Genomic DNA, 14612 nt, shown 5'->3' on the forward strand with positions numbered 1-14612 from the left:
GAATGAAAATATTTTAATGTGAAATCAATATATTAAAATCGCCTATTCACATCGGCAACATAGGTATACATATTTTATATATGTTATATATTTTTATTATAATTAATATAATCATTTTATTATAATTAATATAATTAATATAATCACTATATATATTTATTAATTTCAGTTGGCAGATTTTATTACAACGAGATATGATATGAATCTCTTCGTTCAAATTATGTCGATCACTTTTGCTTTTATAATAATTATAGTAAAGTATTGTTGTTTCATATTAAAATCAAGAAATGTAAGTTTACCTGCACAAGCAAATGGTTTTACTTTCGAACTTGTATCTAACACATAAAGTATGTCAATAAATATTTAAATCACAGATAGTAAATCTGCACTATCAAATACAAAAAAATTGGAAGATAATGCGAGATAAGATTGAAACCGAGATTATACAGAAATATGCTCGTTATTGCCAATATTATACTACATTGATATTCTGTAAGAAAATTTTTTAACATTAATTAATTAATCTTTTATTTAATTTTTAATATTATTATATGTTTAGCCATATATATATATATATATATATATATATATATATGTACACGCGCGCGCGTGTGTGTGTATGTATGTATGATATTCTTTAATCTATATGATAACCAAAAAGAGATAATTTCTTTTTTTTGTTGTGAAAATAAAAAATATAAATATATTACATCAGAATATATCATATTTATAATACAAAAGCACTTTTACAAATATTTAAAAAGTCAGTAAGTTTACGTATAGTGTACACTGATATAAAATATAATATATTAGTTATATGAAAATCAAATTATATTATTCACGGAAAATTCACATAATTTAAATTATTTGTTAAGTTTATAAAATATTTTAAAATATTTGTCTTATGTGTTCATACGTCTTTAGTGCTTGCCAGTTTCGCAACAATCATTATATTCTTATTACTATTTCATCCGATTATTCTCAATATTATTTTGCCATTGGATGAACCTCGGTCAATGAAACATCTTATTAAGGTGCAATATTTTGTCTCGCAAGATGAATACAATCACTTTAAAATACTGTACGGAGGACTAATGTCATTATTATGTGGGTCAATGATGTTAGCCACATCAATGCAAATGTTGATATTTGTCTTTCATTCTATCGGGATGTTTAAAATTACCAGGTGACGATCGATTTATATTAGTGATTCGATCACGAATTAAACTTGGGAATATTTGCAGTCATCGAATAAGATATTCCATGGAGGATAACATATTGCAAAATATATCAAATTTCAAAAAGGAATACGCATTTTGCAAAAATTTAATTCACGTTGTAATTGCACATCGCAGAGCTATGAAGTTAGTTACACATTATGTTTCTTTTTTTTTTAAATTTTTGTATATTTTTGGAAATATTTTCTTAAAAAAGCATTTTTATGATTTAACTTGATATCATCGGACATAAATATAAAAGATTAAATTAAGTACAATTTACAATATTTTATCTTTTGTTTTTATATTTTGAAGATATTTAGACATTTTTTCTCTTATTTCTTGTTTTATTATTTACTTACAATCGCGCAATAGTTTCGTTCTCTTTCGTATAATAATATAGTTAGTTATCTTTCTATATATGTGTAATAATTTCATCACTTTTTGAAGGTTTTCCGAACTCTTTGCATCAACATTTAATATACCATTTTGTATCCTCGCTCTCCTTGGAGTATTGTCATTGAGCATCAATATATTTAGAGTAGGTATTTAATTTATTTATTATATATATATATATATATATATATATATATATATATTATATATCATTAAAGAAATAAATTTACTTTATTGCAAATTCCGTGTGTAAAATATGATTTCTAATATAACAGTTCCTTAACGCGATAAGTATATCAAAAAACTTGGAAGATGCAGTAATATCATTTGCTGTTGTTATATTCCACCTACTTTACATGTTTATAGCGAATTATTTTGGACAAATAATTACAGATTACAATTATGAGATTTTTGAGAGGGTGTAAGTATTACATATTTTATATTCTGTTTAATTGATACAAGTATAAGAGCTATTTGTGTGTAAATCTTTCAATTTTTCGAAGTATAAGTTTTGAACTTCATTACTTTGTATAAGCATTTTTTTATTAGGATTTAATTTTCTATTTCTATTTTTATATCGCGGAAAATGAATTGAAAACCTGTAACGATTATAATTTAAAAATGTATTTATGTATTCATGTAAATAGTAAAAGTTCAATCCACTTTTCATAAAATTTGTTTTTTGATTGTCCGGAAATAGGATATTTTGCGTAAAATATCTTGAAATTCTGATAATTTTATTTTTTATTTTTATTAATGGTACTCTCTAAAAGTGAATCAGCGTATTATCACTGAAAAATAGTAAATAGTCACTGATTACAGCAGTTGTAAGTACAGCACTGTAAATCAGTGATATTTTATTGAAAGAATCAGTTAATAATTTTGACTGTTTCAATCAATAATATTTCTCAATATCAGTAATATTTCTTTCGTTATTGTCAGTAATATTAAACTACAATTCATCTCTCTATCTATTTCATATAAAATTAAAAATTTTATTTATATTTACTAAATATTTATTATATTAAAAATTTTATTTTATTTATATATTATATGCATATTGAACTTGTTATTTTAAATGGATAACGAACGAATAATTTTCATTAAGTCCCCAGACATTTATTTGTCCGACTTATAAGATCAATTTAATATCTGAAGCCTCTCTATTGAGATTGTATCAGAAATTAAATCGAAGTAATACTTCTAATTTTATCTGTTGCTCTTTGCAAACTTTATATAATTCTTATGACTAAAACTAAATACGAGAGAGATAGCGATCGTAGCGGTAAATGAACGAACTAGCGATTGCTGGTTTCACAGTGAAATTTACTGGTTTTACAGAGAATTTTATTTTAACTGACCATAATCAGTGAGATATAAGATAAAATAACAAAAAAATAAGCGTTTTCACTGAAAATCAGTAAAATACTCACTGATTCTCAGTGAAATCTTATTTTACTGTTTAAATCAGTGATATTTTCACTGATTCACTTTTAGAGAGTAAATTTTTAGATATTTTATATGCGATAATTTTTAGATAATTTTGTAAATTTTTAGATATGATACACCATGGTACTTAATATCTATACCTTCGCGAAAATTAATTTTGTTTTTAATGCAAAAAACTGGCAAAGAGTTTAATTTAAGAATTGGCTTTATAATTGTGGCAAAGGTAGAAAGTTTTACTATGGTAAGGAGCATTATAGAAACGAAAAAACAATATTTTCTGCTAACATGTGTACAATATTAATTTTTCTAGCTTCTGAATAGTGCACTATCCTATGTCGCCGTAATGTTTTCTATTCACTAAGAAAAAAGGGGGATACGATCAAAAAATAAACTTTTATTTTTCTGTAGATGCAAGTGAACATATAATTTTTAGTGATTTCTCACTTTAATACATTTATATTTATAGTAAGATTTTTTTATGATAATTATTTCATATATATATATATATACAGGGTGTCCCATTTTAACTTGGACAGTAAAATATCTCAAAAACTAAGCCCAGCAAACAAAAATGTTTCAGACAAAAGTTATATGGTTTCGAGGGGGCCATAAGATGGTATCATTGGTTTAACCTTGAAGAGTCATTTGAAGGTCACGTGAAGGTCACTTCAATTTTTTTAAATGGAACACCCTATATATTTTTGCACATTCTTGTAGCTTATCTCGAGGGCTTTCCAAAACACTATAATTAAGTATCTTTTCATTAAGTACTTTTTAAGTTATGAGGCTTGAAATAATTTCTTAATTTTACATAAACCGTAAAATATCTTGTAAAATATTCATTTTTCGGTTATCTTACCTTAATACTTTTATGTACAAAATAATGAGAGGAATCAATTGGTGTAAAGAAAACACATAGTTGTTTTTAAGAAAAAATATGGAATTGTTAATTGCAAATTACATATTTTTTCTTCAAAACAACTATGTGTTTTCTATTTTACGGTTTATGTAAAATTAAGAAATTATTTCAAGCCTCATAACTCAAAAAGTACTTAACGAAAAGGTACTTAATTATAGTGTTTTGGAAAGCTCTCGAGATAAGCTACAAGAATATGCAATGACAAATAGTAGGTTCCATTTAAGAAATTAAAAGTGACCTTCATGTAACCTTCAAATAACTCTTCAAGATCAAACCAATGGTACCATCTTATGGCCCCCTCGAAACCATACAACTTTTGTCTGAAACATTTTTGTTTGCTTAGTTTTTGATATATTTTACTGTCCAAGTTAAAATGGGACACCCTGTATATATATATATATATTGTATATGAATTCAAATTATTTATGATATTTAAAATACACTTTTAGATATTTAAAATACAATTTTTTTCTCTGTTTAATTTTTCTTTAATCACTCTTTATTCGAAATTGCATAATTGAATTATTGACTATGTGTACAACAGTGGTATATTTATATAATATTCTGATGTTTTATGTAAAATTCTGATTATTTATGTGAAATAAATATATAATATATTATAAGAAATATATAATATATATCATAAAAAAAATTTTCCAAGAATGTATTTTTTGTATTTCCCTCATTAATAAAATAAAAGAAAAATTAAAAATTAAATTTAAAAATAGAAAAATACATACATTAAAATACATACATATTTTACTGCGATTATTTTGGAATATTGACTCGATTTTTCTTTTATATCATTTATCTTTAAGATAAGAGATAAAAAATAGTAATACGTTTATACTGAATTTATCATATTAAGCTGTTTATTGTTTTATAAATTATAATTTCTTAAATTTAATGATATAAATTTTTTAACATAACATAACAAACAAATCTGTACATATAGTAAATCTTGTACCACATTCTCTCTTTTTTTAGCGAAGTAATAAGTATAAATAATAGGTCATAAGTTAATCTTCTTCAGTTTGTTTCTATCAAATATTCTCGATGTTGTTATACTGCTTAAGAAATCCCGGAAACATCATTTCACATATAACCGAATTTTGTCGATCAGAAATGGTACTTTTATTTTATTTTAATATATAGTCTGCTGCCTCCTTCCTTCGGAGGCATTGCTACTGTACTGTATATGTTGTATGTTTGTAGGATACATATTATATAATTGCGCAAAATAGTTGTAGCTTTAAGCTATGTTAAAGATAGCAAGATAAGAATTACAAATTTACAAAATAGTTCAATTATCAAGCGCCATCTCTCGTTCATTGTTTACTTATATAAAATAAGTTAACAGTAATTATATAATACAATGTAATATAAAATATCACATTTATATACAATTTATATACAATTATAATTAATATTAATTTGTAATTAGTAAGCAACATACGAGATGACTAATAATCCGAAAACAATTGTGCACAAAATCACTATGTTGCCTCATTCATTCAATATTTTAATTATCTCTATTTCTGATTATGCATTATAATAATGCAATGATGAACAGAATTCTATTTGACTGAATAATAATTATTATATAACCATAACCTGCAATTTGGCTGAAAATTGCTATTATTTTTTCCATATAATGTAAATAATTAATAGAGATTTTTCCGTTTTTTAAATAATTAAAATATAAATAAATAAAGTTTAATAAAAATATTGTTTGAAACGAATATTTATTATTGAAAGAAAGCAATATTAATGATCCTTTCAATATTAGGAAAGAACTTTCAAAGAGGACACCCAAATAAACCAAAATAAAAAATAAATTACTGTATTTATTCAAATTTACTATTGCCATTGATATATATCTTCATATATATATATGTACATGTGACAAATTTTACTCACGTAAATATATCCATTTTAGAAAACCACTTTACATTATGAATTTTTTAATAACTATACTCTTGTATGATACACACATATAAACAGACACACACATAAACACACACATATGTCATCATCATCAAGAGCACTTCAGAGAACAATCGTAGCGTGCTGCTCAACGTCACGGATGACAATAAAGTCGCAGCAAGCTGTTTGAAGACATATGTACAATCGCGCCTGCGTCAAGGTGAAAAGAAAAGGAGGGATATTATTTCTCCCTTATCCTGGGAAAAGTGCATCTGGCGAACATAATATATTATTTCGATAATTCAACTTCCTGCCGTTTCCCTCAACGCAAAAACACAAATACGAACGATCGATTAACTTTCCCAACTCGGAGAATATCATAAACGTTTCCTTGATTATATGCTAGAAAAAATATTGTAGTAAAAAAATCGATGGAGCACGAGGGAGTTAGTTAAACCACTTTATTGGAAGACGTACCTCATAGTATTTCGATATAATTTTTTTGTCGCTATGTCTTCGAATCGTTGTGAGACAGACTTCGTCGAAAATCGTTATTACAGGATCAATCAAATATTTCTTTCGATGCTTGATTTGTGGCCATATCGACGATCAAAGTTTGCGAAAATTAATTATATTTTTCATTTTACTTTAATGTTATCTTTTGTATTTTTTCAGGTATTAATATTCGTTTCTAAATTTTATGTATATATGCATGTATGTATGTATGTATGTATGTGTATGTATGTGTATATATGTATATATATATATATATATTAATATACAACATTTTGATTATGCAACGTATTATGCAACATATTTTTTATCATCTTGGTTAATCTGTTATCTCTAAGTTAAATTAAAATTCAAGTTATAATAAAACATTAAATAAACATTAATATAATGAAACATTAAATTATTATTAATTTGTTGCTTTAATCTTAAATTTCTATCACTTAGTGCGAAATTTATATTAAAGATAAAGGTACTGATTTATTATTACGTTAATACTCTCACTTTCGAAATAGCGATTATAGCGATTTATAGCCGTTTGTGAAAAAAATTATAAATTATAAATAGATTTTAAAAATATTAAAGTTTTGTACACACATGATTCAAAATACACTATAAATATACAATATTTCCAAATTTTACTAGCAATTTTTCAGCAATTAATTCTGATATATTCGTGTTTTTTTCAAATAAATAAATAAATAAATATATATATATATATATATATATATATATATATATTATGTTTAACATCTCTTAATTTTATTAATAAAGTGTTTCGTTTTACTTACTGCACTGTATCTTAATTGCTTTTTTTGATATTTTTTTATCATTTTACTTAAACTTATCAATATCATAGCATTTTACTTTAGATATATACGTTCAGAAGGGCATACGATATACATGTCGTTATATGTCGTTATATGTCGAAACATATCGTTTTTATATTCTCGCTGCTTTCAGTTGACATCATTTCTAACGCTCCAATTAACTATGACTTCAATTGTTATGGTTTTCTCGTACGCTGTACCATCTGTCATATATATCGTACAATACTATTCGTTTTATGCTAAACCCAACGAAGTAAGTTGATTTTTCTGTATTTCATCACTTCTGTATCTCTTCTCTTATTTTTCTTAATATTCGGAGATTACCTGAAATAATCCAATCACAGGTGAAACGAATGTGGAAAGATATTCGTGACTGTTGGAATCTTATAAAAAACAAGGCAGAGCGCGATATAATGCGGCAATATGCATCCTCTGGTGAATTACATTCGATACTAATAGCATGTATGCGATTTATTTAAAAAAAAAAAGTGGTCAAAATTGTATGTCATTCTAACACAAATTTTTTTTTGAATACGTTATAAGTAACTAGCTTGAAAGTCACAATCTCAAAGGCTCGCGTTCTGAATATTGAAAACATAATCATATCCTACTTATTTTTCTTAAACCGAACAACGTGCTAATTATTCGCTTTGTTCGTACATAAATCTATTGTAAATAATTTTTACACTGAAAAATTACGTTATTTAAAATGAAGTTAAAAACAATTTGGACACCAATAATATCTCATAGATTATTAATATTCGAACAAAAAGAATTTTTTACACGTAATTTTTTGATATAAAATTCTAGTGAGTATCACCGTGAGCATTGCTTTGTATATATTTCTTGAATTAATGCCGACTCTTCTTGACATAATTTTTCCGTTAAATGAAACTCGTCCACGGGAGTTACATGCTTTAACGGAATATTTCGTCGATGAGAAAACATACTTTTACGCAATTTTATGTCATTGGTTAATGGGCTTGTGTTTTGGTGGCTTTGTCGGTATGGCTACGAGTACTTTCCAGGTTGTATATTTTCAACATATTTACGGATTATTAAAAATCGCTAGGTAAGACTTAGAATTTGTGTGATATTGAATGATTATCAAATAATTTTTTATTTTAGCCATTTACATATATGTATAATTTATAATGAACCCAATATTATTAATTTTAAATATTACATTTTCTACTATGTTTCATAATTAATATAGGAAGAAATTATATATATATATATATATATATATATATATGTATATGTATAATGTACTTTAAATATTATATCAAAATTTATATATATGATATATAAGCAAATGATTAAATGTATATTTACAGCTATCGAATTGAACATTCACTCGACAAATATGTATTGTGTAATTCTATCCAAGAAGCTAACGTGGCTATTCAGAACATAAGCGTTGCAGTGAATATGAATCGAAAAGCCCTCGAGTCAGTATTTATATAATTATTTATGCCCTTTCAATCTGTTTGCAAAAAAAAAAAACAAAGATGTTTATGTTGGTTTTTTATATAAGATGTAAAACGATTCCATTCAATTACACAATATTTTTCTTATATTTATTATTATCTCTTCTTATTAAAGATACAGCGAATTTTTCATGGTCACTTTTGCGCCAACATTTTTCATAATAGTCATAATCAGCGTTGCATCTTTAAGTTTAAACTTGTTCCGAGTAAGTTATTTTTCTTGAATCTCTCTACATCTCATAATTTTTTTTCAATAAATATGCAAGCTTATACAAGCATTTTTATGTATATGTATATTATAAAAAATTAATTTCACATTATTTTAGCTGCTCAGAGCAGTAATTTTACTACAGGATATAAACGAATTGATTTCATCAATATTATTCGTTAATATACATTTTCTATTGATGTTTCTGGCTAATTATTATGGGCAAATAATTACAGATCATAACAACGAAGTTTTTGAGAAAACGTGAGTATTTGTATTTTTAATAATATAATTTATTTTCTCATTGAAATCTAATCTTCATGAGATTAAGTTTCGATAAAAGTTCGGAAAGGTACATATGCAAGAAAGTTTAAAGTAGTTTTTTATCAACAGATATATTATACGATGGTATACGGTTCCAGTAGAAATTCAAAAATTACTATTATTTATAATGCAGAACACCACAAAACTATATGTTGTAAAAATCGGTAGTTTAATTGTCGCTTCCATAGAAGGTTTTACTAAGGTAAAGGTAAAATGCGATATACAAAAAATTATATAAAAAATTATAGGTTTCTATTGACAAGAAGTGTCTAACAAAATGTTTGTGTTACAGCTCACGAGCTTGTCAATATCGTATTTCACGGTAATCTATTCTCTATTATAATAATTACGATGAATGAATTTATCAAAGTTATCAATCCGCACATTAGAGAGACGTTAACTATTATAAATATGTCATTATCTTATTTAACTATTATAAATATGTCATTATCTTATTTAACTGTAATTTATTCTATATAATGATGAAAACGATTAATGAGATATATAAGAGAAATTAATAATGTAAATATCTGGATAACTTTTACCGTTAATGTGAATAATAAATGAAAAATAAATAGAATTGATTATATGGTATTCTTTAATTTTATTTCTTCCATTGTTTCATCATAAGAAATACTACAATTGAATTAAATACATAAATTATCGTGCAGTTACTGTAGTATTAGAAATTTCGTTTAAAAAAAGAAAAAAAAGCGTCCAAATAAAAAAATATAAAAAAAAGAAGTAAATTCTCTCTCTCTCTCTCTCTCTCTCTCTCTCTCTCTCTCTCTCTATATATATATATATATATATATATATATATATATATATATATATATATATATATATATATATATATATAGTGTGTGTGTGTGTGTGTGTGTGTGTGTGTGTGTGTGTGTGTGTGTGTGTGTGTGTGTGTGTGTGTGTGTGTGTGTGTGTGTGTGTGTGTGTGTGTGTGTGTGTGTGTGTGTGTGTGTGTGTGTGTGTGTGTGTGTGTGTGTGTGTGTGTAAAGAAATAGCTTTATACCTATCTTTTTATTTAATATTTAGACTTTTGATGAAAATTCTTTGTTCAAGGATTTATTTAATTGTAATCATAATTTCATTATTTCTTGCACCTTTTCTATACATACTTCTCAAATCGATATCGTTATATTTAATGAGTAAATTACAGGATTAATTTTTATAACATGCGTCGATCATATATAAAAATAGATATGTCAAACTCCCGTATTACATTCCCGTTTACACTCTCGACTTACTATTTGTCACTTTTCTTCTTATGCTGTTCTGCTATTATAAATTTGTGTGATCACGTAATCATATATAAAATAAAAACAAAAAAGAAAGGAAACATAACAATTCGATTACATTATAGATTAAATTGACGTTTTTATTGATAAGATATTAATTTAATTATTTCTTTCAAACTATATAATATGCTCTTTAATTATTTTATATTATTTAATTTATTTATATTAAATTATTTTTCAATTATCTTTTGTTCATTAACATATCCCAGCTTTAAGATTGCATTTCTTAAGCCTCTAAAGGACAGTTTTTTTATGATAATCGAGACGCTATAATATATGGTAACGCAACGTGAAATTTGAATTGTATGACAATATCTAACGTATATAGATACGGCTTACTTATGCACTTGCGTTAATTTAGAAAATGATTTAGAATTTTATTTTTTTACCTCTCTGAACGAAAGATATTATCAGATGTTGCATGTATACTTTATATAATTTCACCCTATTTTCTATCGCGCCTGAATATCGGAGAGATAATAGCTAATCGATCGCGAGACTTTCTTCGCTTCCTATATACACGCGCAGGTAATTCGGTAATTATTATTCATATCGGTCACGCTACAACAATATTCAGCACCTCGAAGAAGGGAGACAGGGGTTCTCGTTGTCACTGAGAACGCATATGCAGTTCGGAATTCACGGAGAGATGATCGAGGTTGAGAATCAGTACTATAATATTAACCGTATTCTTTTACTAATATGCGGTTTATGGCCCTGTGAAAATACGAAATTCCGGTATGTACGAGTAGTGTTCTTATGCGGAATATTAATCTCCTTCATGATTTATCAGGTACATGTGTTGATCCGATCAGATGGAAATGTTTTAAAGTTACATTCGCTACATTCTTGATATCTTTATACTATCGATTTTAGATGATAATACTGTTTGTCCACAAGTATAATTTCAAATTAGTCTTGAAGATTGGTGCAGACATGCTTCCTTTTGCTATTTGCATGGTGAAATTCATTGCCTTTCTATTTAATTCAAAAAAAGTAAGTTATTCTACAGTTCGGGTTTACAAAAATGTTAAATATATATAACATACTCTTGCAAAAGCTCTACTTTATAAAAAGAATATTTTATTTATGGAAATAAGATGTATGAAGGGTAATATATCCAGTTAATCAAATCACAATTCTTGTTTGTTAACATGATTATTTTAAGTTATGGTTATATGAACGATGGCAAAATATTTTTTTTACACAATTTATTTAGTCACGTAATATTCGCAAGAAAAATTCTAATTGTGTAAATGATTTATAGGTGAGGCAACTATTAGATCAGATTTACGAAGATTGGAACGCATTGAAAAATTCTGAAGAACTTGAAATAGCAAAAAAATATGGGAAGTTTACGAAGCGACTTACGATAATTTTATTTCGTAAGAAGTCATTAATAGATTTTCTTGATATAAACGGATCATTTTTATAATTACATTATTTAAGGCAATCTATATATAAATATTTTTTTATAATTCAAGTATTTTTTAGTGTACACAATCTTCAGCTTGTTAATTGTAATGCTGGTGCGATATATTCCAATCATCATTAATAGTTCTACTACAGTCGATACATTTTTTTTAAAACAAGATGATATTTCTGATGTATATCTTGATAAAAAAAAATATATTTACTTTTTCATAACCGTTTTCGTGGGTGGACTCGTCATAACATCTACTATAACAATGGTTGTAGCTTACATGCGACACATTTGTGTGATGTTCAAGATCACTTGGTAAGAATCTTTAATGTTTATATAGAATACCTATTTCATCAAAATATTTTCTGATCGTAACATGATATATTTATAGTTATCGTATCGAAAATTCATTGAATGAGAATATTTTACATATGTCGATTTCTCAAAAAGAGAAAATGATGTATCAGAGGTTAATTAGCGCCATCAATATTCATCGAAGAGCTCTGCAGTCGGTATTAGTTTAGAATAATTCTACGTAAATATATATTACATATGTAAATTCCTTCGAAACATATATTTAAATTCACTGTACAGAGAAAAAGAAAGTATCTATTATATTTTTAAATTATATATTTAAAAATTTAAATTGTCTTAATTATTATATGCATGCATCATATAATATTATTATATGCATACACATACCATATTCACTCAAGTATATACATATGTATGCATGTATGTGCATGTATACATTTTGTTTGTGTATGTATTTAAATTTTTCCAGATTTTATTTTTTTGCGACAATGGAATTTGAATCTTTTTTTTCTAAAAATTTTGTTTATTACTTATTATTTATTATTGTAATAATCATCATATTTTCTTTATAAAATATTTGATTCATTTTGAAATAATACATAATATAAACGATATATATATAACACAGAATTTATATTTGTTAAGATTTGTTTTATCATTATTTAAGCTATTGGTTTTTTTTTGCACACACTGAGAAAAATAAATTGTTAACTTGACCAAACCGTTTAACTAAATTATTATTTTTTAAATTGAAATATTTAAATATTTAAGTTAAATAGATGTCATGTTAGATTTAATATATATTATTTAATTTAAATAGTTAAATATTTCAATTAAAAAATAATAATTTAGTTAAATGGTTTAGTCAAGTTAACAACTTTTTTTCTCTCAGTACAGACATCGATGCATAATTAGTACGATCCATAACAGATATCGGATTTCTTTGCTGTTTTGAAGGTTCGCTGAATTTTTTTTATATACCTTTAAAAGATGCTATTTAGTGATGATTGGACTAGGCGTGCTTTCGTTGGCAGTTAATTTATTAAATGTAAGTGATTTAGTATAATTTATTGGATTGTGCGCATTCTATTTCGTTTTAATGCTAATTCTAGATGCTACAAGCCATTTTAATTCTGGATAATATAAATGACCTTATACTAGCTATTTTCTATGTTATTCTACATTTTATATTTTTTTTCGTGGGGAATTATGGCGGGCAGATAATTACGGATCATAGCGTGGATATTCTAACAACATTGTAAGTAGACAAAAATCATAGAATTTTGCTTCGTATGATTTATATATTAAGGCTGCGTTCGGAAACATCACCCGAGTGTACCCGGGTATCATTTTATCCTTGTTTAACATTCGGTGAACAACAAGGATAAAATGATACCCGGGGGCACTCGGGTGATGTTTCCGAACGCAGCCTTAATTATAAAATTTATTAAAGTAATAAAATGTTATACATTTTAAATATGCAATAATAAAATAAAATTTCTATTGCATATAATTTTCAAGATATAATATACAATGGTATATGGCACCTTTACGGGTACAAAAATTGATTCTTTTTTTAATATTAAAAAATACAAAAAGTTATAGTTTTGTCATTGGAGGGATCTACGTCGCTTCACTAGAAGGTTTTATTACAGTAAGAACATTTACAATCAACAGTAATAGCTTCTCCCTTTTCTGCATTTACTTAATACGATTCCACCATATGCATATTGAATAACTCTTGCATCAGTAATTCTACAATTATTATTAATCTTTCTGTACAAAAAGTATCACACTTCTGCTTCCTATAGAAATATATTTAAACCAACATAGAGATAATATTATATATCAGTGTAATAAAAGATTAAAAAATGACAATTTTAGCTTACAAGTATGTCATTATCTTACTTCATGGTAATCTACTCTACGCAACAATAAAAATGCAATACAACAGAAATGATTATGGAAAATTGTATGAGGTGTGATTGGATCAATGTTGTTCCATTAACACAAAATTATAAATAAATATATATCTTCGTATAAAGATGTCTGTTAAATATTTACAAAAATAATGAATTGTAGCATTTCAGAGAATATTACAGCGAAAACATCTCGTAAAATAAAAACATTACTGTTCCATATATAATAACTAAAATAGAAATAGAGTGATATAATAGAAATATTTTATACAAAATATTGTCATAAAAATATCGATTATTATTCTTTGTTTCTTTTATTTACATACACTTATGGCTTTATTTTATAAGTGCGTTATGCAATTTTACAAGA

At 25.7% G+C, this 14612-nt stretch overlaps 3 protein-coding genes across 4 annotated transcripts in view; all 3 read left to right on the plus strand.

The window, feature by feature from the left end:
- The window catches only part of Alpha-man-ia (alpha-Mannosidase class I a), a 478743-nt gene that overhangs the window by 376831 nt on the left and 87300 nt on the right, over positions 1–14612 (plus strand). The window lies entirely within an intron of this gene.
- Positions 1360–3593, plus strand: LOC145971819 (uncharacterized). The gene is made up of 5 exons (XM_083099879.1): positions 1360–1364; positions 1668–1758; positions 1889–2034; positions 3171–3303; positions 3373–3593. Exons 1-5 carry the CDS (start codon positions 1360–1362, stop codon positions 3421–3423), a joined length of 426 nt encoding a protein of 141 aa, XP_082956005.1. The 3' UTR covers positions 3424–3593.
- Positions 7226–9814, plus strand: LOC145972540 (uncharacterized). Of its 2 annotated transcripts, XM_083101264.1 has the most exons (5): positions 7226–7500; positions 7592–7709; positions 8058–8319; positions 8585–8698; positions 8853–9040. In XM_083101264.1, the coding sequence occupies exons 1-5, from the start codon at positions 7321–7323 to the stop codon at positions 8959–8961; spliced, it is 783 nt and encodes a 260-aa protein (XP_082957390.1). In that variant the 5' UTR covers positions 7226–7320; the 3' UTR covers positions 8962–9040. The 2 variants fall into 2 exon arrangements, 1 of the variants encoding a protein (XP_082957390.1); XR_014439196.1 differs by lacking the exons at positions 7226–7500; positions 7592–7709; positions 8058–8319; positions 8853–9040 and adding exons at positions 9064–9209; positions 9339–9814 and having other exon boundaries at positions 8622–8698.

The sequence above is a fragment of the Camponotus vicinus genome, unplaced genomic scaffold (assembly GCF_025532165.1).
Source record: "Camponotus vicinus isolate PSW18456_S1 unplaced genomic scaffold, iyCamVici1.0 SCAF_5, whole genome shotgun sequence".
Classification (NCBI taxonomy): domain Eukaryota; kingdom Metazoa; phylum Arthropoda; class Insecta; order Hymenoptera; family Formicidae; genus Camponotus; species Camponotus vicinus.